The sequence below is a fragment of the Pseudopodoces humilis genome, chromosome 21 (genome assembly GCF_049639895.1).
Source record: "Pseudopodoces humilis isolate 2021_Gansu_Grassland_sample_001 chromosome 21, ASM4963989v1, whole genome shotgun sequence".
Taxonomy (NCBI): domain Eukaryota; kingdom Metazoa; phylum Chordata; class Aves; order Passeriformes; family Paridae; genus Pseudopodoces; species Pseudopodoces humilis.
The window spans coordinates 2,831,180-2,855,801 of NC_142220.1; the positions used below are offsets into that span (position 1 = coordinate 2,831,180).

The 24,622-nt window shown below is 37.5% G+C and overlaps 1 protein-coding gene across 4 annotated transcripts in view; it reads right to left on the minus strand.

The window, feature by feature from the left end:
* The window catches only part of CEP112 (centrosomal protein 112), a 174,074-nt gene that overhangs the window by 140,761 nt on the left and 8,691 nt on the right, over nucleotides 1-24,622 (minus strand). For all 4 annotated transcript variants that reach the window (XR_015774320.1, XM_014255886.2, XM_088065411.1 and 1 more), the window contains exons 6-11: nucleotides 22,781-22,855; nucleotides 15,156-15,197; nucleotides 14,940-15,017; nucleotides 3,373-3,459; nucleotides 1,466-1,565; nucleotides 191-309 (exon numbers count right to left, since the gene is read on the minus strand). Coding sequence is in view for 3 of the 4 variants with exons in the window: in XM_014255886.2 (XP_014111361.1) it covers nucleotides 191-309; nucleotides 1,466-1,565; nucleotides 3,373-3,459; nucleotides 14,940-15,017; nucleotides 15,156-15,197; nucleotides 22,781-22,855 (501 nt within the window). In the remaining variant the exon portion in view is untranslated. The remainder of the gene's footprint in view (nucleotides 1-190; nucleotides 310-1,465; nucleotides 1,566-3,372; nucleotides 3,460-14,939; nucleotides 15,018-15,155; nucleotides 15,198-22,780; nucleotides 22,856-24,622) is intronic.

Consider the following 24,622-nt stretch of genomic DNA (forward strand, 5'->3'; position numbering starts at 1 on the left):
ACAGGGTGACCAGCTGGGTGTAAAAGCATCAGCAAAAAGAGTCTTGATTACTTCAGGAAAAAAATAAAATCAGCTCAAAAAACATCCCTAAAATGTATTCTGTATATTTATTTTTTTGAGTGACAAAACATATTATCCTGCAGATAAACACTGCAGGAGTCTGTCAAAGGAGGGAAGTACTGTTCATTACCCTTTTCTCCCACTCATTGTTCAAGGAATCATTGCTTTGCTCACACAACTTCTTCAGCTCCACAATCTGCTGCTCTTTGGCTTCTCTCACAACTTGGGACTCACGAACAAGGGTCTGAACTGTTAAAAATGGGAAAAAAAATAAACAACCACTCAAGACCTTTGGGATTTTTCAGTCTTGGCAATAGATACAATCAGTTTATGTCAGTTTTCCAACTGACCTGGCTTTCTGATGGTTTTTGACTCTTAAATTCTTAATGCATGTGCTGCTTTAAGATGTAGCACTTAGATTCTGTGTCATTACAAGGTGTGCTCTCTTTTCTACTTTGTTTACAGAATATTTCAGAGAGAGTTTTCCTTCCTGAAGGGGTAAATATACATCAGCAAAATTCTGCATAACCTCAAGAAAATAGTTATTTTAACCTGATTTCATGAGCATCCTTAGGAGAAAAGGTTCTTGTGAAGGTTGAATGCCCAAGATACCCATGAAAATGAAGTTCCCCAATTTAAGTGATGGCATCACCATTAGTGGAAAAAGCAGGTCCATATTCACACTTCCACTTCATTTTGAGGATTTTCATTACCTGCAACAGTGTGGCCAACTCCAACTCAACCTGTTCCAGCCAAGAGAAACCACCAGCCCACAGAGAGAAGCCCCAGATCCCTTGTTGGAAAAATTACTTTCCCAAGGAGAAGGAAACAAAATACATGGAAGACTCTCCCTTTTTGTAGCTAGATTACCAAACTCCTGTATTATTTTCCAGTGTGGTTTAGTCCATGGTGCAAATGGATTCCAAGGAATTCTGAAGGAAACTAACACTGAGAAACTGCTGACAAGCCGCTCTCAGGGTGAGTTTTGTACTCGTGACACACTCAAGACTACTCATGTTTGAAATCTCCTGCCGCAATAATCTTAAAAATAACCCATTGTGGTTTGATTAAAATGTACTGAATGTATAAAGAAATGAATTTTGAGCCAGGGATTCAAAAAAAAATTGAAGTGGCCAAAATATTTCAGTGGCATCAAAGAAACTTTTTTTGGTGACGCTCATAAAACCTGTTTTCAGTGTAATAGATCACAGGCCTCTTGGAACACTTGGGTTGGAACAGCAGAGACAACTGGACAAGAATCTCAGAATCTAAAGGAAAAAATTAAATCAAGTGCTGAAAATGATGAAGAAAGGGATGTCTGCAGAAGAAACACACAAGCCCACAGCCACAAGAGAATGCAGTACAATAGCACCACACAGAAGACAACCATGAGGATAAAAATCACCTTTTTTCTCCAGTTTTCTTATTGTCTCCTCAGCTTCTTTTTGTTTCTCTATGTAGGTGGACTTCAGCACATCTATTTCATCATTCTTTCTATCCAAAATCTGCAGAGAAAATTCAGACTATTTTACCATAAGTCCTAAACATTCCAAACTACAACCAGTGCACAAGATGCACCATGGTCTGCAAGAAGTGCTCAGGTCATGCAGGAATAAATGACTGAACCTAAATCATTTTTCCAGCTACAGCAACCAAGCCATAAACAAAGGACTGGTTTAGACAAATGTAGGAAAAAGCAGATTAAAAAAGGAGTTTCATGTTTCAAGGTGAGGTTTTTTTGCTCTCTTTTAAACCTGGGCAAACCCAGCATTGCTGTTGTGCTACTGCTGCAAATTGAAAAGATTTTCATACTTATGTTGCCTAATAGTATTTAAAAGTATCTCAAATTCTCAGCAGATTGAAGAAATATTTTAATAAGTTGGTGAGCTTCATTGCAGTCTTTTGTGCTTCACCAATTGAAATTACTCACATAGATCCCAAGGAACAATGGTCTGGAACAGAGCAAGTCTGTGAGGGTAACTACACCCACATTTCTGTACAGGCTGAGTTTGGAAATAAAAAAGCTCGAATATTTGCACACTTTGAGATAGTATTTTAATTTAAACTTCGTGTTTAAGATAAAGATTAAAGTCGGAGAAATTTTATAACAGTGCTCCAAATCTCTTATCAAACAGAAGCTTTCATCTTAAAACAATATTACTCCATCTGCAATAAATGTTTTTTGTCTTTAAAGATTAATACGACACTATTTAACCTTTTCTAAAATATCCAGCATTATTAAATGACTTCAAAAGACGGAATTTTAACATCAGTTAGGAAGGGATGACAACTCAAGGGATGAGAAAGCATTTAAACTATTTCTTATTCTCACAAAGCTGTTTCCTTTAGACTCCCAGCTTTGCTCACTGCTTCTGCTCTGAGGCCTTGAGAACAGATGAGCCAAATGTGCACCTGACCAAATATTAACATCCTCTCAGGGAGGCTTTGATGTGTCACAGAGCTGTGTCAACCAACTTCCTCCAAGGCTGTGACTCAGTCTTTAGGAAACAAAGCAGAGGCACTGAGTGATGCTGAGCTTACAGCGGATCAGCACGGCCAGGATTGGGATTCCTGCTCCATCCCTGGGATCAGAGCCCTGCCAGGAGCACCTGGCACCTCACAGGGCTTCACCCCACCTTTAAACCTGGGATTAAAATAACAGCATGGTCTGGGTGGGTATAATCCTGCCAGGAGCGGTGTTATGTGACTCAGTAAAGACAAATCCAGTGTAACCCAGAGAGCTGGTGCCGTGTTAGTGCTGCAAGAATTCAGAGTGCAGAAAATCTAAAAATGCAGCAACATAAATAAAGGGGTGTTTGGCCTCTGCCTCTGCTCTGAGGGTGTCAAAACAGAGACAGGACAGCAAGCACTGCTGCTGGATGAGCCTGAACATATATGATATATCCCTGGCTTTTCCTACTGTAATATTTTGCATTTTGTCCATGAAAAATTAATTTTGTTCACATTCTTCTCTAACACAAATGTTTTCTCTCGAACAGAAAAATCCTGAGTTTATGATTTCCCACACAAGTTGTTATGCTGGTAAAATAGGTTGTCTTGTTCTAACAAACAAACTGCCTTGTATTTTCATCTCCTTTCTGCAAGTGTTTTGCCCTTCCTAAGTATATGTTACCATAAAATATTCTGCATTCCTCTCACTTTATGCCAACTGTTACCTACAATTTGACTTCCACTGAACATTAATTGCAATTGTGAAGAAGTTAAAGAACAACTGATAAATATTTATGATAATCATAGTCTCTATTGTTGTTTAATACACTGCTTTTGGAAAACAATACAAACACTTCTTACCTTTTGAACATCAACATCGTGCTTCTGTTGTAATTTCAGTTTTTCTTCGTGAAATTTACCTTCTGCTATTTTCATTTTCATTTCCAGCTTTAAAAGCAAAACAGAATAGATGCATAATTTAAATAAAGAATAAATTATACCAATGACCTTTTCAGTCAGTAAATAACTTTTTAGTTATTTATTTATGTCTTCCAGAAGGCAATGGGAAGTCACCAACAAAGAAATCTTATGAAAAAATCTATATTCAGTTTCTCGATATTTTCATAATTTGATACAATTGTTACAAAATATGTCATCCTACAACATTTCTTCAGAAAAATGGATTTGTAGGATGTTTTAGTTGGCAATAAACACAATTGCTACTGCCCAGAACAAGCTATTGTCCTCAATTTAAATAAACAATTAGGAATAAAACTTTCATATTTCTGTTAATATACCAAGTTTGGTAAACTCATTTTCATTTCTTCAGGCAGGTGTTACATTTACACAAAGAATGTCCTTTAGCCCAGATGCAGGTTTGTTTTTGTTTGTTTTCTATTATTCATGGGGTTCACATTATAAACACATTTCCTTTTAAAGGTGACTTATGATGGGATTAAGGATGGGATCACAGAAATACATTTCCTGTTCTGCCTTGTTTGTTCAAAGCTGTACTTGAACCCCTCCAACACAAAAATACATTGCCAATTCTTACTTAAGAGTCTAAGTTCTCATCTTTCAAGTATTTTTGAATCTCTTGCATGTTTTCAGTACGCCTTTAAAGGCTGTCTTCAGGACAGCTATGAGAGGAATTTCATGTTTCTCAGGATTTTCTAGAAACCAAAAGTGACACCTTGAGTTCAGACTCGGGCTGTTCCACTCCTGCATCTATTAACAGTCACTGTTCAGAAAGCAAAGTGGACTGAAAGGCTTTTTGAAGACAGACTCTGGTCCCCCTCACTTCAGAAAGGGAGGACCAAATCCCTCCAGGAGGTGACTCTAAGCGGTCTTTGGCCAACAGAAAACTTTGTGTTTGACTTTCTGGTGTTCTAAAAGGTGCTGAGGTGCCCCCACCCTGAGGCTGGGCACTGCACTCCCGTCACCACCCAGCCACTTCCAGCTCTCACATTTTTATTTAGCTCAGCTCAGAACCTGACTTGTAATATCCCAACTCACAAACCCCAAAGGAATTGACAGCGTTATTCATTCTGCCTTTATTCTCCATGCCCTTGACTAATCAAATTTGCCAATCAAGCATGATTCTTTATCTCACACAGACCAACACTACACACAGTACAAATTATTCTTTTTTTCATATGACTCATTTGTCTTACAGGTTTGTTGGAAGCTGAAAACATCACAACGTTATCGTGACTTGAAAACGTGAGGTACAAAAATCCAACTCAACGCAAAAACGCTGTGCAGGAAACACAGAAAGCTCCTCAAGAAGTGAAAAGAGAAGGAAGAGCAGAAAATTGTTTCATTTTCTGAACTCATCAGCTGATACCCAACAACCATTTATTACACCACAGATAAAGCAATCCATCTCCCAACTGTTTGCACACAGTCTTATGCAAATTAATGGAGGAGGAAAAAAAAAGGTTGACAATTAATCCAAAGAAAATAAATCATATTCTCAGCTGTCAGCCAACTCTTTTATCATCCCAAAATAAGCACCATGATAAAAATGCATCTTCTATTCATGAAATCTATGCATATGTATATATGAAAAGAAATATATGCATATATCACTGCAACAAAGTGACATTAGAGAAGAAAATCTTAGTACCAGGTGATGAATAAGTGTTGATTTAATAAAAAGAGCACAGTAATCCACTTCCAGATAGACAGCTTGTGAACATGCCATAAATAAATATGAAGGCCTTGTAAAAACACAAATACCAGAAACTAAACATGAAAGAGACTCCAATCTACTCGAATTCCATTAAAAGCTCATGAATGACTGAGGTACAGCTACTGCCCTCACACAGCTACTAAATCCACACAAATTACATTTAAAACTCATTAATAATGTCAGAATGTCTTGGCTGACGGAAATGAATCGTCGGTGGTTTGTATCATCTGTGAGCTGGTCTAGGTTTTATTGTTCTGTACACAAATAATATAAAAATAAATCAAAATGGAGAATTTCACTTGCATTAAAGATGGACATCTATATTTTCAAGTTGTTCTCAGTCACAGGACGTTTTCCCCCAGGCTTACAACCCTGTACTTGAAGCTTGTTCCCACTTCTCATGAATCTTCCCCTTAGCACCACCCTTGCACTTGCACCAGTTCCTATCTATTTTAGCTCATTAATTCATTCCACTTCCACCAGAACAGCCATCTCTTAAAATGTCACAGTTTTGGGAATGCTTTCCAAAAAGGAGAGTTAATTGCAACCAAACAACTGGCAAAAATGTGTCCAAGGTACAGAAATCAGCCCTTAATGAATGCAACTGCTGTAATAACGAAGTAGAAAACTCCTCTGAATATTAGAAATAAAATAATAAAAACAGGTGAAAAATCACAAAGACCAACTCCTCATCAGGTGAGGGCTGAAAAGGGGACACCTTGAAAAGTACTCAAGGTCCTCAACTTCTATGAACTTGATGAAGTTTCAGCACCCCAGGCACTCTTCTACCCCACCTGCTTCCTCCACAAATTTCCTAATTTTACCTATATGTATAAAGAAATGAGAGAAGTCTCATATTAAAGTGTCTGAAATTCAATAGTTGATGTGCACATGAAGTTTTCAGCTAGTGTTGAGAGAAAAGCTGTATTTGTACTGAGTAACTGGTAAAAAAAATAAATTAAAATCTGCAACAGCATTTGAATTTTGTAATGGTCCATAGTTCCAATCCCACATGTAACTTCATCACAACAACTGGAAGCGTTAATTTGAGCATTTGCTGTAAAAACAATGATATATTGGTTTAAAAATCCTACACTCAATTTCTTGAGCGGAAAACCACTGGAGAAGCCAGAAAACATGAGGACAACACCACAGCATCCTATGGCAAAGCCTGGAAGAATGGTTTCATTTCCAAATCTGCTTTTTGACCTACCCTCTCTCTGAGGCAGACTCCCAATCTCACCGCATACGTCAATAAAAAATTGAGTCATGTAAACACATTTTATGCAGTGATCTCATGAAGGCTGGGGTGGAAGCAAAAGGACTCAGCTCTCCCCAGCTGGGAGTGAAACGCCTCCCTTCCATTTGAAAGCTGAAGCACATCATTAAATACTAATTTCAATCAAGGAATATCTTTCAAATTAAAGCCACACCAAACCGAGGTGGAGCCTGTCTGCAGATCCCAAATGTCAAATTTCAGCTTGTCCCAATTTCCTGTGGAACAGCTCTAGGTAACTGCATGGGCTGCACTTCAGCTTGACTTTATTTATTAAACATGTATTAAGAAACAAAATAACCTACAGCAGTACCAAAGGCCTTCACAAGTTTTAGAGAAACCAGACAAAAGCGACTTTTCTAAGTCATTCACTTGGTTAAACGCAACCTACGGCGCTCGTGCTCGTTGGTTTTACTATCTTTTATCACCAGTTAAGAGGCAACAGAGAATATGAAATTTATGGCATATTACCATTCAGACAAGGAAAAAAAAAAGTGTAGATATTTAGCTATAGTTGGGAAGTTTGCAACTATGTATGAAACGCAGCCATTGCTGTTGGCTGAACATCATTCCTTTGGATTTCTGTCATTGTTTATCCTCCTCTCAAAGAGAATGAGGCAATTAAACCCTAAGGCCATGTAAACAATACTGATGTCAAACATCTGTGCTGTCCCTGTTATTTAAAGCCATGAAGGGTGGTAGCTGCTTTTATGTGCCTAGTCACACTTTCTTCCTCATTTAAAAAAACAAAACACCACCAAAAGCAGCACATTGTTACCTGAAAATGGGGTTTTGGCATATCACTGATTCCACAGCACAACCCAGGTGCTAGGAATAGTTAATAACTGGCAGGCTTAAACTGAGTCTAATTTGCAACTGTCATAAATTTCCAGTGGGGGGGGAAAAGTGATCTCTGCTTTTTTTGTGACTGAGGACAAACATTCACCTTGTCCCCATTCACAGAAATTTGTCGAAATATTGAAATACCTGATTTAAAAGCAAATCAATAGGTGGGTTAGCAATATGAACCACTGAACTCCTGCCCACTTGTCTTCATTCCAGGGCTCACCCTCAGGCCAGGGGAGACATCTCAGAGCTTTAATTTCCATCAGATTGGGGGTTTTGGCTATTTGACAAAACAGAACTTGTTGCTTGCCAGGTTTGGTTTTTTGGTTGTTTTTTTTTTTTTCCAGGCCTATGAATATATGGGGGAGGGAGGGAGGAAGAGAGGAAGGGGGAGAAGGATGTAAACAATAAATGAGAACTTCAAAGTAAGAACTAACAATGCAGAACAATGACTTGTATATCTTACAGTACACGACAAAAGTTATTTGTCTTGGTGTTCTGCAGCTGCTAAAATGAATCACTGCAGAGCACACAAAGCTTTGATATTTCCACAGAAGAAAAAGGTTGCTTAAAAAATATCAACAAACAACTCAAACTTTCTACTGAATTGTGCTTACTCAATTTTCACATGCGGGGTTAAAATAATAAATATTGATAATTTATACAGTGTTTTAAACCATACAGGAAGGCCAAGACAGAAGAGACTGGACTTGCAAAACAGTCAAGATTTATTATAAATACACGCTGACTTCAGACTAAGGTAATTTGGAACAGTGTATTTCACTTCATCATTAACAAGCTGTCTGATCTCATTGTGTAATTTCTGTATCACACTGTGCCCTCAAAAATTTTTAAGATTAGCTTTGAGGTACATTAATACTTTCCACATTTTACAGAAAAGACTCAAAGTATTTAAAAGAAAATCTCTGGTACGAAAAACAGGAAAAAATATATTTCATAACAATACATTTGAAGAGAAGTTTCTACAGTAAAATGTAAATTTTAATGATATTGGAATTAATCTTCCATTTTCAAATGGAATAGCTGAAAACTTTGAGTTCAGTTTATAGGACGTGGAAAAAATACTGTTTACTTCCTACTTCAGAAAATAAACAAATTTATAACTACATTTTGAAATAGTCCATCATTAACCACTCCAATTACAGCACTGAATATCATCAATAATTTTATACAATCCAATGACTAAGGTGAAATAAATGTCTTGGACAGTCTGTGTTGCAAAGAGCTCAGGAAACCAGAGATGGACTGAAATAAAAACAGCATCAAACAAGTGGAACAGCCAGAAATTAGAATGTAAAAAGCCCCTTTATAAACATGGCATTTTGCCCAGATTCAAAGGTCCCTCCACAAAAGTCCATGTTTATGGTCTGGACTGGATTATTTGACCTAACAAACATTTATAATTCCCATCACATATCTACCCTTCTTTGTATCTTTGCTCTTTAAAAACATTACAATTGCTACTTCAAGTTGCAATATTTTTACATTTTACTCTTGAATGGGAAACTCGATATCCACTTAATTAAAAAATTATTATGACATTGCCCCATTCTTATAGCCACTAAAAATTAAAGGTTTTGTGCTAAATTAAATCTTACCAGCTTCCCCCATCAAAAAAAAAAATCTGACTATTTAAATGACACTGAAATTAATACACATTTGCTTGATACAGAAAAATAACTGAATGGACAATTGTTCTTATTCATATGTAAATGCCATTAGGCTCTTTCAAGAGAGAACAATGTATTTTTCATGGATTTCCAGTTGAGGGTGGTGGGAAGAAGGAGAAATGCACCCAGCTCTGTATCCCAACAACTGTAATAACTGGAAATGGTATTTGTGCTCTCAAGGATGTTTTCTCTGGCCATAATAAACGTAACATGGATATTAGCACTACAACACATCGTGTTATTGAACAGCTTTATTTGCAGGGTCCCACTTCCACGTGGAACAAATGTTTGCCCCAGTGGGAGACACCAACATCAGCAAGGACCAAAAAAAAGTCCAGTAGATGTTTAAAAATTCAGAAAGCTTAGCCACAGGAATATTAAACACAGTTTCATAAAAGACAGCTCAAAAATGCAACAAGTTGTATCTTCAGTTGCCAGCACTGAGAACAGAACGCAGCTGAATCTGTGAGCATGCAGGAATCACACACATTTCAAAGGTATTGAGTGAAATATAAATATAACAGTGGTACCACTTGAGAATTTCATGGAATTCTGCACAGTGCCCAGTCCAGTGAATGAGTCTGAACACATTGAGTCACCAACGCTGACTTTTTCTCCCCAGTGTTATTCCTCTCTTTTTTTATGCTGTATTTTAGCAGCTACTGAACTTTTTATTCTCATTTCAAGATCTCCTAAACCAGCCTCTAAAACTGTACTCCCACCTCCTTTTCACCAGGGCAACATGCAGCAATAACAGTGTACAGCACCTACTTTCTCCAGTCAATATCTTTTTTCCCTTAAAAATCAGAATCTATACATGAAAAAAAAAAATCAAACTTTCTTCCTCCCTTTTTTTTTTTTTTAAAGTGAGAGACACTTTGAGGTAGAGATTAATCATGAAGCAAAAGATTAATTCCCAGCTGCTTGGCAACCATCTGGACATTCTACTGGTTAAAACACTAGTTTGAATTGCTAACCTACCCCTTTGATCTTTCTCAACGTCTCCAGCCCATATGTGCAATAATTAAAGACATAGTTCACAAACTATTGCAAAAAAAAAATAATAAAATAAATAAATAACTGTCCATGTACATCTAGATCTCCACAACCAGCCTGATTGGTATCAGGAATTATAAATCAGCAGCCAGTTTATGAAAACATGTCTCATCTTGACATCCACTGTGTGTCTCACACCAGTCTAGCAATAAAATAAGGTTTGGGGTTTATAACATTACATTCTGAGGAGTTATCAAAGCAAAGCAGGATGTGACTTCCTCACAAGGAGCACAACGGACAACTTGCACATGTTTTTGGGAGCAGGACATTAATCAGCCAGGAATTATGTTAGCAGCAGTCAAGATTGCTGTGATTTTAAATATGAACGAACAGATTCCTCCTCAGGACATTTACTCAGTGGTGAGAATCAGTTTACAACTGGATTCTCCATATAAATCACACCCTGCATTCAAAACAGACATGGGGGTCGTGGAGAAAAGGAGAAAATTCAAATTAACCAGAAAATAGTTGCTGTCACTGCCTGAAATATTTTCAAGGGGAAATAAAACAGTGTTTTCAGAAGCAAGTTGTCACAAGAAAAAAAGTTACAGAAAAGCAAAAATCACAAAGAAATTATGTCATATCTGCCTTTTCTTGTCCCCTCATATGGGCCACACTTGCGTGAACAGTAAGCAACACATGTTCTTACATTTTAACAAGAATATTCACCAGAATTAAAAACCTTAACAATCTTTACCCTGGGAAATCAGCATGATATTTATGAGCAGAAATATGGCTTGGACAGTCCCCAGTGAACAGGATGACAAAAGGGAACAGCAAAGGAAGAGAAGTGGAAGAATAGCGGGATAATAATAAAAAAAAAAAATCCAACACACGAAGCTCCAGTTATTTTTAGACTCAGGTTTTGGGCCCATTCAAATGCTTCCACAAAGTTCATCAAAACCACTCTCCTCCTGTTATTAAAAAGCACAAACAGCCCCAGCACATATCTGAGGAGGCTCCTTGAGCTGTATCCAGCTCGCCTGATTCCATCCACAGATGTTTATATATCCATCCACTGAGATTTAAACTCTAGAGACACACACAGACACGAGCACACACTCTTAACTCAATGTATTACACAAGAGAACAATACTGATGTGTTTTGTTACCATCCTTGGAATATATGAATAAAATGCTTCTTTTCAATGAGGAAAAATATAAAATCTGTGATGTAGCTAAAGGCACAGTAATGTTAATTTTACAGTGGTTTAATTACAAGAGTCCTTGTTTTAGGATATTGTCTTCATATTTGGCTTATTTATTGCTTGTATTTGGCATGAATTCCATATATTTAAATACTTCACTATGGAACAGGGCAATTAAGAGGAAGAAATCAAACCCAGCAGCACAATGCCCACTGATCACCATCTCCTAATTGCAGGGACTCTTATCTTCAAATATTCTTTCCCTTCTCTTTTCCATGCTAACACCAGCCAGTTTTATTCACTCTTCCTCCTGAGTTTTACAACTTTCTTTCCTCCCTGCATTCTTTCCCCTACATTCTCTATATGGTCCCTCTTGGGGGAAATCCATATCACAGCCCTCATGCAATTTGCTCTGTTTCAAGTTATAATCTCCTGCCAGATAAGTGAGAAGCACAGTAAATCTGCTGCTTTCAACACCTTCCACCCAGAGCCCTTTTAGCCAGACCATGACTTAACTATATCAGCACTGCAGATTTTATCTTCATGGAAATATATCACTAGATCCCAACACTTCTGGTACAATAAAACCATATAAATGGCTTGATGATCTTTATAAACAAAATTTGTGTCAAGCAGTAAAAGGGAGTGCTCATTCCCAAAATAAAAGGAGAAAAACAGAAATAAAGATTGCAAAGATGAAGGTCCTAAATAGCTTTTTAAAAAAGGCTGCATCCTAAAGATAAGACTTCTTGAGTCACAAACCCATAAAACACTCTTCACTTTCCATGTTACTTCTGGTCCTTGATCCATGAAGATGCATTTTCAGGGAAAAAAAAACAACAAATTAGGTCTTTTTCCCATTCTCTGTGTTCTCTGATATCTTACAGCAGCTATCTCACCTCTCCTTTTGCTCTGGTGTGCTCTCTCTTCCTCATTCCCCACCCCAAACTGCTGGAAGTTATCCCACAGGTGTTCTCCCAAAAACCCAGGCACTGCCTTCCCCAGAATTCCTCCTCCTCCCCCCAGCTGCACAACCATTTAGTCTGGGCTGCTTTAGCACACACGAAGCTGGAAAAGCACCAGTGGCTCCAGTGGCCAAAGGCTTTATCACTGGATTCCCAAAAATCAAAACAGAGGAGCGACAGGAGCACAGTGATAAAATCAACAAAAACATTGGAAACGCTCAATGTTCTCAGTTAACCCAGAGAGATGAAGCTTCAAAATTTATTGCATAAAGCATTGAGCTTGCCAGTTTGTCTGAAAAATAAATAAATTAAAAGCTGGTACACAACTCAGTATAATTTTATTCTAGGTATAACCTTCAACTGAAAAGTGAAAAGTATTTCCAATACGCCTCTGATTTGTTTAGGCTTCCTTTGTTGAGATAAGATAAATAAATATCTTTGCTTACAAAATAATAAAATAGAAGGAAATTGAGAAAAAAATGCTAATAATAAACAAGACTGACAAAATGAAAAATTAAGAAAGTGAACTTCTTTAAAGAAACACCAAAATGTCTTGAAGTAGTATATCAGATAAACCAGTTGTTTGAGAAAGGTTAGAAGAAATCAGTTTATTAACATAGCTGATTTTATTTTCTCATTCCAGAAGAATTCCAAACCTGTATCTTAGCAATGCTACTGAATCTGTTTTTCTGAAAAATCACAAATCAGACTTTTCCCTTCCCCTTCCTCTGCCCCGTGGAGCTCTGGGTGACACAGGGTGGCCAGAGGTGAAGTTCAAAGGGACATTTTCCCTTTTTATCAAGACAGGCCAATCACCCCATCTGTCGTGCTTTGCTGTCCTGCTGAACATGGATTTATTCCTGTTGGGTTGCATCTCCCTTGTTTAAACCCATGATTTTTCAGTAATGTCCATTTCCCAAAAGGTTTAATCCATGTCAGAAGTATCTGGGGAAGAGAGATGACTAAAAGCCGCTGCCTGATGACACCGGCGTTCTCGCAGGGCTGTGATGTGGTTATCACTGCTCATGGCCATGTGTTCAGCATTACAGAGTCTAAACAGGTGCAGGAATGCTTTATGAACAAAGGTCTAAAGGTTAAAAGCAAAAAACCCCACAGTTATCCTATTTTATGTTCTCCCCTTGTACTACAAAGACGTTGAAAACAGTTGAAGGTTCCCCCAGACTTTTTTGTACAGCACCATTTCTCTGCTAATACATTCACGTTCTATAAATGAGAAGGACTTTATTCCTAATTGAGCTTCACAAACAAAGTAAGATGAAAACACATTTAAGTTTTCTCGTTAATAGCACGCACATGGTGATTGTGAAACGCTGTCTGTAACCTTTCCAGTTCAAACCAGCACCATTAGCAAAAAGTCCTGGATTTTTTAATGTGTGGCTTAGAGGATTTTTCCACTGAACTAACGAAGTATTAACTGGGTATTTTATGTATCTCCTTGGCATGCATTCCTGTTTATTTAATTTGAAAATATTGTTTAAATGACAACATTGTGCTTTCAATTTATTTATTTCTTGGGCTATTTTCACATCTTATGAAACCTTGCCTCATCCTGAGGCACTGGTGGTTTGAACATTGTCAATACAAAAGAACAGTCAATAGCAAAGCAGAGAAAGTGAAAGGCACGTGGATTCTGCAGCTGCTTGGCTGAGCATCGAGTGAGGCAGCCAGGTAGCACCAGAAAACTTTTCATACACATTATTTTATTAACAGCTGAAGGATCTGCTAACCAGTTTTACCCTTCTCTGTATCTCTGCTAAAGATGTTTTCTGAATCGTCATGAAAGTATCTTCACGACAGTCCCAATCCATGTGTCCTTACAAGACACCAAGGAAATGGAAGGATATTTTCCTGCTTTCCCCCCCAACTCAGACATATTTGGGGTACTTTGTGGGTTTAGATCCTTCTGAATAGAAGGGAACTATGTACATATGTCTCAATTTTCCAAGAGCATATGGCTGAAATCAGAAATTTTAGATGAGACAAACAGAGCTGAGTGCTGAATTTGGTTTTTTTGTTGGTTTTTTTTTTTATGATTGGTTGGTTTGGTTTGGGGTTCTATTCCTTGTTTTCCAAATGCCTTTTCCTAACCTTCAGATTCCTTTTCTGCCCATTAATTCACTGTCTTTCAAAAAAAGAAATGTGTTAAATAAAATCAGCAGCTTATGACAAAATACCTCAGGCAGTCGACTTCCTCAAAGCGTGAAAAAGGTGAAAATGACCACAAAATTTTACTTTTACACATATTCAAGGCAAAAATACATAGTGTGAGAAAATTAGATAGCAAAGCTTGGACAGCAATCTCAGGAATTCACAATGTTAGAAAGAAAGATATAAAGTAAAACGCCGTATGACCAAAAGAGGATTTGAGTTCATGGAGGAAAATACAGAAATAATGTAGATCAGAAATAAGGTCAAAATCTGCTAATTTTGAAAGGTATATGGAAAGTAAACAAAATCAAATCACTAAATCAAAGGTTTCACTGCCTCTATTAAAAGGTAATTTGGAAAATTCCTAGAATTCAAACTTCTCTTCACTAAAAATTCTTTCAAAGGATCGGTAAATGTGTTCAGAAAGTCCTTTTTTTACTCCCTAAATAACTGGGAAATCCATGAAGTATTTCATGACAAGCCCTGTCACTTCAGCAAATTTCTCTTCCATGCAATTTTCTGCTACAGTAACTTCCTTGTTAATGCCCTTTTTCCAAGGAAAATGCCTTAAAAGAATCCTACCTCTTTCTCCTGCATTCGAAACAGCTCATGGTTTTGTCGAGAGGGGCTGCTCTGTCCAAGGTCAATTTTAGGTGTCATCTATTGAAGAAAAAGTTCAAAACAGCAAATGAAGTCAAAAACAGTAAATCCAAGTACAATCAATCCCAACCAGTGATTAAAAATAACATAAAATGCTTGTTTGCCCTTCTGAAATATCAAGGGAATAGAAATACCTACCCAAGTCACCCGTTTTTCTCGCAGATATCTGGGGTTTTCTATCTGAAAAACAAGGCAGAGAAAAATCAGCAGGTCAACAATGTCTGATTTAGTCCAAGATATCATAACTGAACTATATTGAGCACAGGAACTGCATCACTCAAAGAACCACAGATGAGATGACAATGTACCTTAAATGTTACAGAAACAGGAGATCTTTCTAAAAGATCACTTGGTTGGAAATCTACTCAGCAATTTTGATAATGTAAACGGACAAAAAATTGCACTTTTTTCCCTCCCCACTCTTGTGGTTGTAAAAATTCCATCAATGCATATTATAAAAATATTTGGCAGCTACATACATAGGCTTATGCAAAATATTTCCAACTTTATTGGCTAAATTCTCACTGAAATCAGTGTAAAGCTACAATACATTTACAGATTATATTGACTAAAATCTGGTGCTTTTGAAAAATTACATTTGGGTGCGTTGAAACTAGAGCCACACATGTAAGTTATAGAGACAAAACATAAGGAAATAATTCATTAATATGGCTACATAATTAAAACAGTTCTCTTAATCACTATTTTTAAGAACTGGATACAAAGCATTGTTCCCAACCCACTTCCTCTATCAGACAGTTCTATCTTTCTCATTTTCTCAGACGATGAGGGCTCAAACATCACATCACAGAGAAAGCAGAATGCCCAAAAAAAGCTTTCAAGGGTATAATCTTGTAAAATGTGGCAGTGAGATTTGGAATAGGAATGAGATGGCAGTACACATTAAAAAAAAGAAAATGTTGTAGGATTAGGTTGATCTACGAAGCATGGCAAATATATCAAATGCTTGCACTTTCTGCAGTAGTATGAAATATATTTGTGTGTTGAATTTATCAGTGGAAAAGAGGCTTAATCCCTCTGAAATTTCAATTTGATACAGTTATTCATTTCCTGTCCCAAAAGGTGATGTAGGATTTCTGTGTGGTGTTGAGTTGTCATATCTCACCCAGAAGTCGTTGCACATACTCACATTTAACACATACATTCAATTTCAATGAATGGCATTATCCAAATTTTTAATACAGAAGCAGAAAGCATCAGGAAACCAATAATTTAACAATAACCTATTTATTGTCAGGGAGTTTACTAAAACAGACTAAACTTTCTTTCACACAAAGTACCCTGTGTTGGCATCCACGGGCAGCCACCAGGGAATGAAGGAATCCTGGGTGCACCCAGTGCCACAAAAATGAGGAATTTTGGACACAGAGGAGATTGTGAGGAGAGGAATACAGGAGAGGGCTCAGCCTGGAGCACCAACCACAGGAAATCCAGTGGAGGGGAAGGAAAAGCAAATCAATAGAGAAGGAAATAAAAGGTATAGAAATTCCAAACTGGAAACATTTCGGAGGATTTTCTTTGTCCTACACATTTGTACCTGCAACAGGATTTTCTACTTCCATTTTACTGCTATTATGTTCCTCCTCCCACCTCAGTTTGGCCACTTCCCCATCCAGCCCACACTCCTCATCACCCCCAAGGCTGAAGGTGTTTGCCAGAAGCTCAAGGTACTCCCCAGCTTGGCATCACTGGGAGCAGTGGAAGCCTTCACCAATACCTGGTAGAATCTGGAGAAGGCTGCAGAGCCACATTTCAAAAGCTTAATGATTTCCCAAAGCCCTGTCTCTCGTGCAGAACCACCCTTTACTTTGGCTCTTTTTAAAGCTAAAAATTGTTGTAAATATTTACAATTAATTAAAATCCTTTGTCTGCCCATGACATTCAGCTGTTTGCAGCCTTCACTTCAAAACCAATCTGAAAAGCTTAGGTACATCCTACTTGTTTATGGGAAAGAAGGAAAACGTTTCTCTAATACTTTGTAGGGCCCAAGTCTTGCATTTTTTGATTTTGTAACAGCAGCCATATGTGCTTTGAAGTTAAATGTTCCCACTTTGTTACTTGTTGTGGATTATATCCACTTAAACTGATCTGTAAACATTTAATGCCTCAACATTCATTTTTTTCATGCCGGTCTTCTGCAAAACTTCTTGTTCTCCAAATTAGACCACATTAAAGAGGGAATATCACAATAAAGAATGCCCCAAAAAAGAAAAAAAAAGGTCTGTATTTATGAGAAACATGCAAATTTAAAAATAATAAGCAAAAGGTCAAAGACAAGCCAAAATGCATATGTATGAAACTGAATGACTGCCATGAGAAGAGCAGTAAATCACATGCTTTTTTAAGAGTATGAACCAAATAAATGTCATCATGAAAGACATCTTTATTTGAACTAGAACTGAACTCTAATTTGTAAATACCACTTCTTAACAGAAACGGTATTTTGAATGTCTTTGTAGAAAAGATTTTGGATTCTCCTGTTCTATTAGGCAGTCTGACAAGGAATCACGTTTCAATTCGTGTGGAGTGCAACGGTCACCTTCTCCTCCTAAACCAGAGCTGTGAAGGTGTTGGGTGATCAGATCCCCATGAAGAAATCCCCATCACCTAACAGAGATAATCTACTTCATTAAAATATATATTTTTTCTTAAATTGAAAAAAAAGTATTGCAGAAACATACATAAAAATAAAATTCTGAGACTGCATTTCAGGCAGATGAGCAATAATCTGTAACTTCAGTATTTTTAATTTCTATTTCAGTATTTTTAATTTCTATTTATTTTAACAACACTTAAGTCATCAAAGTGAAATATTTATGAGTTATACAATTTTAAAGCTATCAGTGAGTGAAGCACTGACAAAAGTTGAAATGCTTTCCCCCAAAAGCAAGGACAGTGCAGGAAAAGCACAATTTTGAGCTTTAACTACCTCCACAAGTCCCATCCTCATCAATTATATTCCATCCCTCGGGCTGAAAATACTGTCCAGGCTTTCTATCTGTGCACTATATCCCAGTCCAGAAACTCCCACCAAAGCTTTGCTCTTTTGCTCAGTAAATACCACAACAATGACAACACTGAAGTCACGGTTCCAAACTACCCCTCCAAAGTCACGTTCCGCTCTTTGGAAGATGTTTATCCAGGGATGGTTATCTCCAATAATGCCCAACTGCAGCCTGTGTCAGTCCACTCACAGAATATTGTAAATATTAAGATTCAGAGAACAAAACCCCCACACTTGCATCTGCAGGCTCATTGTACATTCCCCTTAAGCTTCATCAAAGACAAAACGGGATTGTTTTCAAAACAAGGATGACAAAAACACACATGAAAGAGTTAAGAACACTTAAGACTTTGAAATGGTAAACAACTAAACTGAACCTTGCCCTAAATTCTTACTTTAATCTACCAAACCCAGCCAGCCAGCATGTTCCCTACAGAAATAACTGCTGAGTAGCTTCAGGAAATTTGAGTAAGGACATTCTTATCTAACATCATAATTTGTAGGGAAGTTCACTTTAATGCTGCTGCTGCAGTCTTAGTGGAAGGACATTAAAGCACATGAAGGCTGTTTGTCAGCATGGAAGTTGAATTTATTTTTTGAAGTCGCAACACCACTTGGAGTTCACTGTGGGAAAGTTTTTCCAGCACTGCTGCCCTCCAAGGCCACAACATATACAGTAGGTATGTTTATAGTAAGCAGCCAGACTGAGAAACCAAACAAAAGATAATCAAATGGCTTGTGCAAAAATGGTTGAGCTTAACTAGACTGGAAAGACACAGGCAGATGTGAGCCAAGCACACAGAGCAGGCACAGCATCCACTGCTGCTGCAGCCTCCCAGGAATTCCCAACGCTCCATCCATTTAACCCTGTGTTATAACACTTTTCTCCAAGGAAGGAGAAAGGAACGCAGCCACCAACCACTGAATTTCTTTGGTCTCAGCCTTCTCAAACTTTTATTAGGCAGCAACATTTCCCAAGACAAATTCTTCTGGGCAAGACTGAGCATCCAGTCAGTCCCACATCACTTGTGGTAAAAGCTAAAGAGTTAATTCTTGTCCTGGCTGAATTCCAGTGATGAAAAATTGTGTTCTCCCTGATTAAAAAGCCCTTTGCTGTTTCCCCAGGGTACAATCTCTTTGTGTGCTTTCTACCTAAAATGATGTGCTGAATTTCTCGGGATGTTTGAAAGAAATGCTTTGTCACACCTAAAATTGGCTACAATTTGGAGACAAATGAATCTGCATCACAGGCATCATGAAAGACAGAGTGAGAGACAGGCAGGTAAGGCAAGAATTTGCAGGCATTTAATTCACTGCTGTTCCTTTACATAACTTTATTTTTTTTATCCAAAAATTATGTTTGCTGACAATCTAAAAAGCTCAGCTAAAGAGAAAAAAAGAAAAGGGAAAAAAAAGGCAGTTTAATTCCATTATCCAGTGAGGTTCTTTTCCAGACACTACACATATCTTCCACAATATTAAATTATTTTTGAGACATAAACAGGAGATGGTCACCTTCCCCCTCAGTTATGAAGTGCACTAGAGCTGCAACAATATGCAGAAATTTATTGACAGCTGTTGATGAAATAAGACCACAGAATCACAGAAAAGTCTGGCCTGGAAGGGACCTCCTTAAAGTTCTGATTCCCCTAGCCCAAATTATTTTTATTATATTCTAAGATGGCTGAAGAATGACAAAGAAAGTTCAAAGTACCAACATGACCAAAGATTACTGGTATTTATTTGTCTCAGCTTCTGGCTCTGAAACTTTTCCCCTCAAACAGCCACACAAAAGGATTTCTGCTTTTCTGCATTGCAAATGCAGCTTCAAGGCATGAACACCTGACAAAGGACAGTCCCCACATCAATTTAGATAAGAGACAATACAGGCTGAGAAAAACACATTTTATAATGTATGTAAAACAAGTGTAAATTAGTATTCCATGTATGAAAGGCAAATTTATCACAATCAAAACTCAACTTTTTTTTCAAACATTTACTTATGCCTGATTAGAATCTAAAGAACTTGAATAATAAAATGTTTGATAGGGATAATCAGGAATGCTGCAAGGAAAAGAGGAAATTTCTCTTATTACTCACAGAAAGTAACAATATCAGCAAAGTAACACAACAGATTTACTTCTCCTGTAGAAAACGTTATTATTAAGAATATCTGAAGTCTTCAGATTAGACTGTTAAGCTTTGACCTCTCAGCTTAGTAAAGAAATCATAAAAGCATTTCCCAAAACTTTTCACAGTATTTTTAATAATAATATTAATAAAAAAAATAATCTCAATCACTGATGTCGGTATATTATGAAAACTGAAAATATATCCAGAATGTGACCTTAAAAATACAAGAGCTTTGAAGAAGAGGAAATTTAGAATATATTAAAGAAGCAGAAGGCTGAAAGATGACAGTAAAATTAAATTAACAATTTATAACTCATCACTTCAATGCACACAAGCCCAAGCTGGAGCAGTGGAGGCTCAGCAGCACCTCACAGCTGGAAGACACCAGGATCGTCCCACCAATGTGTGCACCCAGCTGGGTATTGGCAGATTCTTGGATAAAAGGATGGCCTCCATATAAACTTGACTGAAATACTCACAGCTTCCTAAAATTCCAGATTCTTACCAAGAAAAATCCTCATACAAAGATTGGTATAACCAAAAAAAACCCAAGGAAAGTTTAAAAAGCTTTTCAAGACAACAGCTCTTCAGCCCAGGCAGCTCAAAGTGAAAACCATTCTGTATCTCCTTTCCTATCTACCCCCACTACTGAAGTATTTTTTTGGGTCAAGGGTCTTCTGTATCTGAGGTGGGATCATAGTAAATTAAACGATTTGAAGCTGGGAGTAGCAATTAAAGGCCAACAAGATGCTCCCATAGCAATTTAAATGCTTGCAAATAACAGCAGCCACATCTGACACTCAAACCTTACAGATTCCAATGGGCTGCCATCATTTAGTGGGATTTTTTTATTTTTAGCAATGACATATTCTTTTAGTGTGACACTCCACTTAAAACTTCCTGACCCTTTCAGAACCCACTGGAGGCCGTGATCCACAGCAGGGAAACGCTGTTCAGCACAACCCCTCACAGACCTCTCTTTTACAACCTCCAATCCTCTTTGTCAGGTAACTCCCAACAAGTCTTATCAGGCAATCAAAGTCTCTCATGAGCGACTTCTTTAATTACCATCCCTGGAGAGGAGACTTGAAAAACTGATTTATGTGCCACGGTAGCCAATTTGTTATCCAAGGGAGCTCCCGTATCAGCAGAGGATCATCACAGTTTAATAACCAGCCATTATCAACACAACATGATTGCAAACTGGAATTTCAATTAGGAAAAGAAATAAAATACAAATAAAATGACAGAGATAAGAGATAAGCAGGCAGGCAGATCGACACTGATATAAAAATGCAGGATATAAAGAGATCCTTTGTCAGCATCAGTTGGTGTAATTTGTAAAATGGCCATGAGCAGGTTCTCCCCCTTAAAGCAGCTTTAAAAGCTCAAGGTATTACAAGCTTCCTGTTCATATCATCCAATGGATAAATACAGCCCAAATATCCAAAATCTGCAAGTGATTGCACCTTTGTTTCAGGCACCTGTACAATGCTGACACTTTCACCCATGTCCACCCTCAGCTTGGAAAAAGCAAGAGAAACACCAAGAAGGACAGAAAATCATTCATATCCGCTGTTATCATTTCTGATTGCACTGAAGAGAACTTGGCCACCCATGAAAAACCTGGACTGTAATAGGCAAGATTTTTAAATGCTGTCATATCCCTCTGGACTGACAATAGTGTAGAAAGAATAAAGATCATTTGGCAGCTGATTCAAATGACAACATAAAAATACGTGACTATGTTTCAAAAAACAAGGCTGAGCTATTTTGTTAAACTCGCTCTCATCACTTCTAACTTTGGCTGCAACTCTGTGAGCTTTCAACCTGTGAGAATAAGCACAAGAGCAGGAAGAAAAGAAAGAAGAAATCTCCCTGTAAAAATCAAAGTGATCTTAATAAAACTAAATTGCTATAAGGTTGTTAATCCTAATGAAATAGGTTAAAGAATTGGTGGTACAAATGAAAGGGTTACAAAAAAGACAAAACAACACAATAGAAAAAATACATTAAAATACAGCTGCAGAGAAGAGGTACTTCATTGTCACCTTAGAATTATCATGGAGTAATACCACAGAAAATACAACCAAAGGGAATAAAGTCTTATAAGAGTAACAAATTTGAATTATTGAAAGGGAAAGAAAGAGGTGAACATATAGAAAAGCCTCCTTTCAAAAGGAGGCCCACCGAACAAAAAAAAACTGAGTTGTATTAATGGCTTGCAAATTCTGTATTGGTTAAAAAAATAAACACAGAAAGCCAAACTCTTCTTTCATTTATACAAGTATAAATAAAAAATAATGCTACAGAATCATCAAGAATTAGTCTGAATTTCTACCAGAGTAAGACTTGGTTTTGACCAGCAGCCATTATTTTGCCTGATTTATGAGTAACCATATTAAAGGTGTGAAGATTATTATTACTTAAAATTTAATATTTTCTTTTCATACATTCATAAATAACCTTTCCAAGCCCTAGCAAGTATTTCTAAAAGACTGATTCCTTCATGAAGTTTTGTTGGCTAAGCTCAGAAAGCAAACTACACTACTGAGAAGTGCTCACTGCAAGTTAATAAATACGTAAAGTACTCAGTTTATTTTACCCCAAGATTCCAACTATTGAGTCGTGCTTCAAGGTCATCATCATCCAATGAAAAGTTTCTTTTGTGCTGATCATCCTAGAACATAAAAAAAGTCAAAGAAAACATCAGAATTGCTAGCAGATACATAATTCAAAATCAAACTTCTCACTGTCCGCGCCATAGCTTCACTGAGCTTCCTAATAGTGTCACAATACTTCTGATAGCTTTCACCTAAACAGCTCAGTTTCCAGAAGACACTGGGCTGAGAAAGCAGTTCAGAGGAAAAATTAGCCTGGCCCTCCAATTTAATGTTCTTCTTTATTTATTTCCAAAGCAATGGTCTCCTTTACAGAGGGTGACTTTATTAAAAAATCCAAAATACTCCATTTTCAGGCATCAATTCATCTCCACAGTTCCTGTTATGGGGATAAGCCAAAATTCAGAGATCACCTGATCAGCCTCCTATTAAAAAAACTGATTTAAAAATGAAAGGAAACCTCAGCAAGGCAAGGATGGTTATCAAAGCAGAGAACAGAGCAGCTGCTGCCCAGCTCCAGGGTATTCCTGATTTCCAGCACCCAGCCAGGCTGCAGTTATTGCTGCTCCAAGAAGAATTGTCTCTCAGAAGAGAAGTTTTTCCTGTGGGATAACAGTAACTACCAACATTTAATGTATCTAATGGGGAAAGCTGGTAGAGAACATTTTCCTTGGCTGAGGTATTTAGAAAATCAACATTTAAGCCCGAATGATTTTGTCTCATTAAGTGAGGTTTGTGTATGGACCTTCTTTAAATCTCATTTGTCACAAGCATCCAGTGACCAGAGCTTGGGCTGCTGTTAATTCACACTTAGTTAAGGCAGCTCTTAATGTTTCTTAAAAGCCTCCCTGCTCCTCTACCTGGGCCTGAGTGATGCCAGAACATCTGTGCATCCCTGACAATGGAACAAGGTATTGTTTGTTCCAGCCATCCAAACATTATCAAACTGACAAAGCAAGAGAGGATTATTTCACTTAAAGGCCCTTTTAAAGCTGTAATCATAGGAGAATCCAGTATATGGAGCTGAAGAACACTAAAGTGCAGTGATTTGTCTAACACTGACCTGGAAGCTGCAGCAGAGCCAGCAATAACAAAAAAAAAAAAAAAAAATCTTAAAAGTAAACAAATCAAATCAGCAAAACCCCCCCACAAAACTTTAAAGCCCCAAATCCAGGTTTCAACTGAAGAATATAATTTTTTTTTTACTATAACTCTTCCACAAGGAGTACTTCCTGAAGTAAAAATAAACAGCAAACCAATAAGGAGAAATGTAGTAAAGCCAGCATGTGGTTTTCTTTTTAATTATGGCATTTCTGTATTTAAATTCCATTTGTATACATACAATCAACACACACATAAATGCATTCACAGCAATCAGAGCCTAGAGCACAGACACTGATTTTTGCCCACTGAGCACCTGTAACCTGCCCTGATAAACCATCCCCTTGCTAATCCTCTATTCCAGATGCACAGCAGAACACAAATTTCCTCAGAAAAGAGCTTCCAGCTTATCCTATTTGCACTTCATGTCCTCATAAATTCTCAACTGTGCCCAGCTGCAATCTTTCTAAACTATTCATCTGATGGAATCAAAAATGAAGCGTGGGCAGAGCTGGAGGAACAAACAGGAAATTCAGTGTTCACAGAGGGGTGAGGGTTGTTCTAGGTGTGGTGAAGGACACTGCAAAGCCACAGAGCACATTTTGGAAGGTAAACAGCACATTTCTTGGTATCACACATTTGTCAGGAGTAACTGTCAGTGCAAAGCTTGCAATTAAATAAAAAACATCATTGAATATTTTGGACTCAAAGGGTTTCAGACAAAG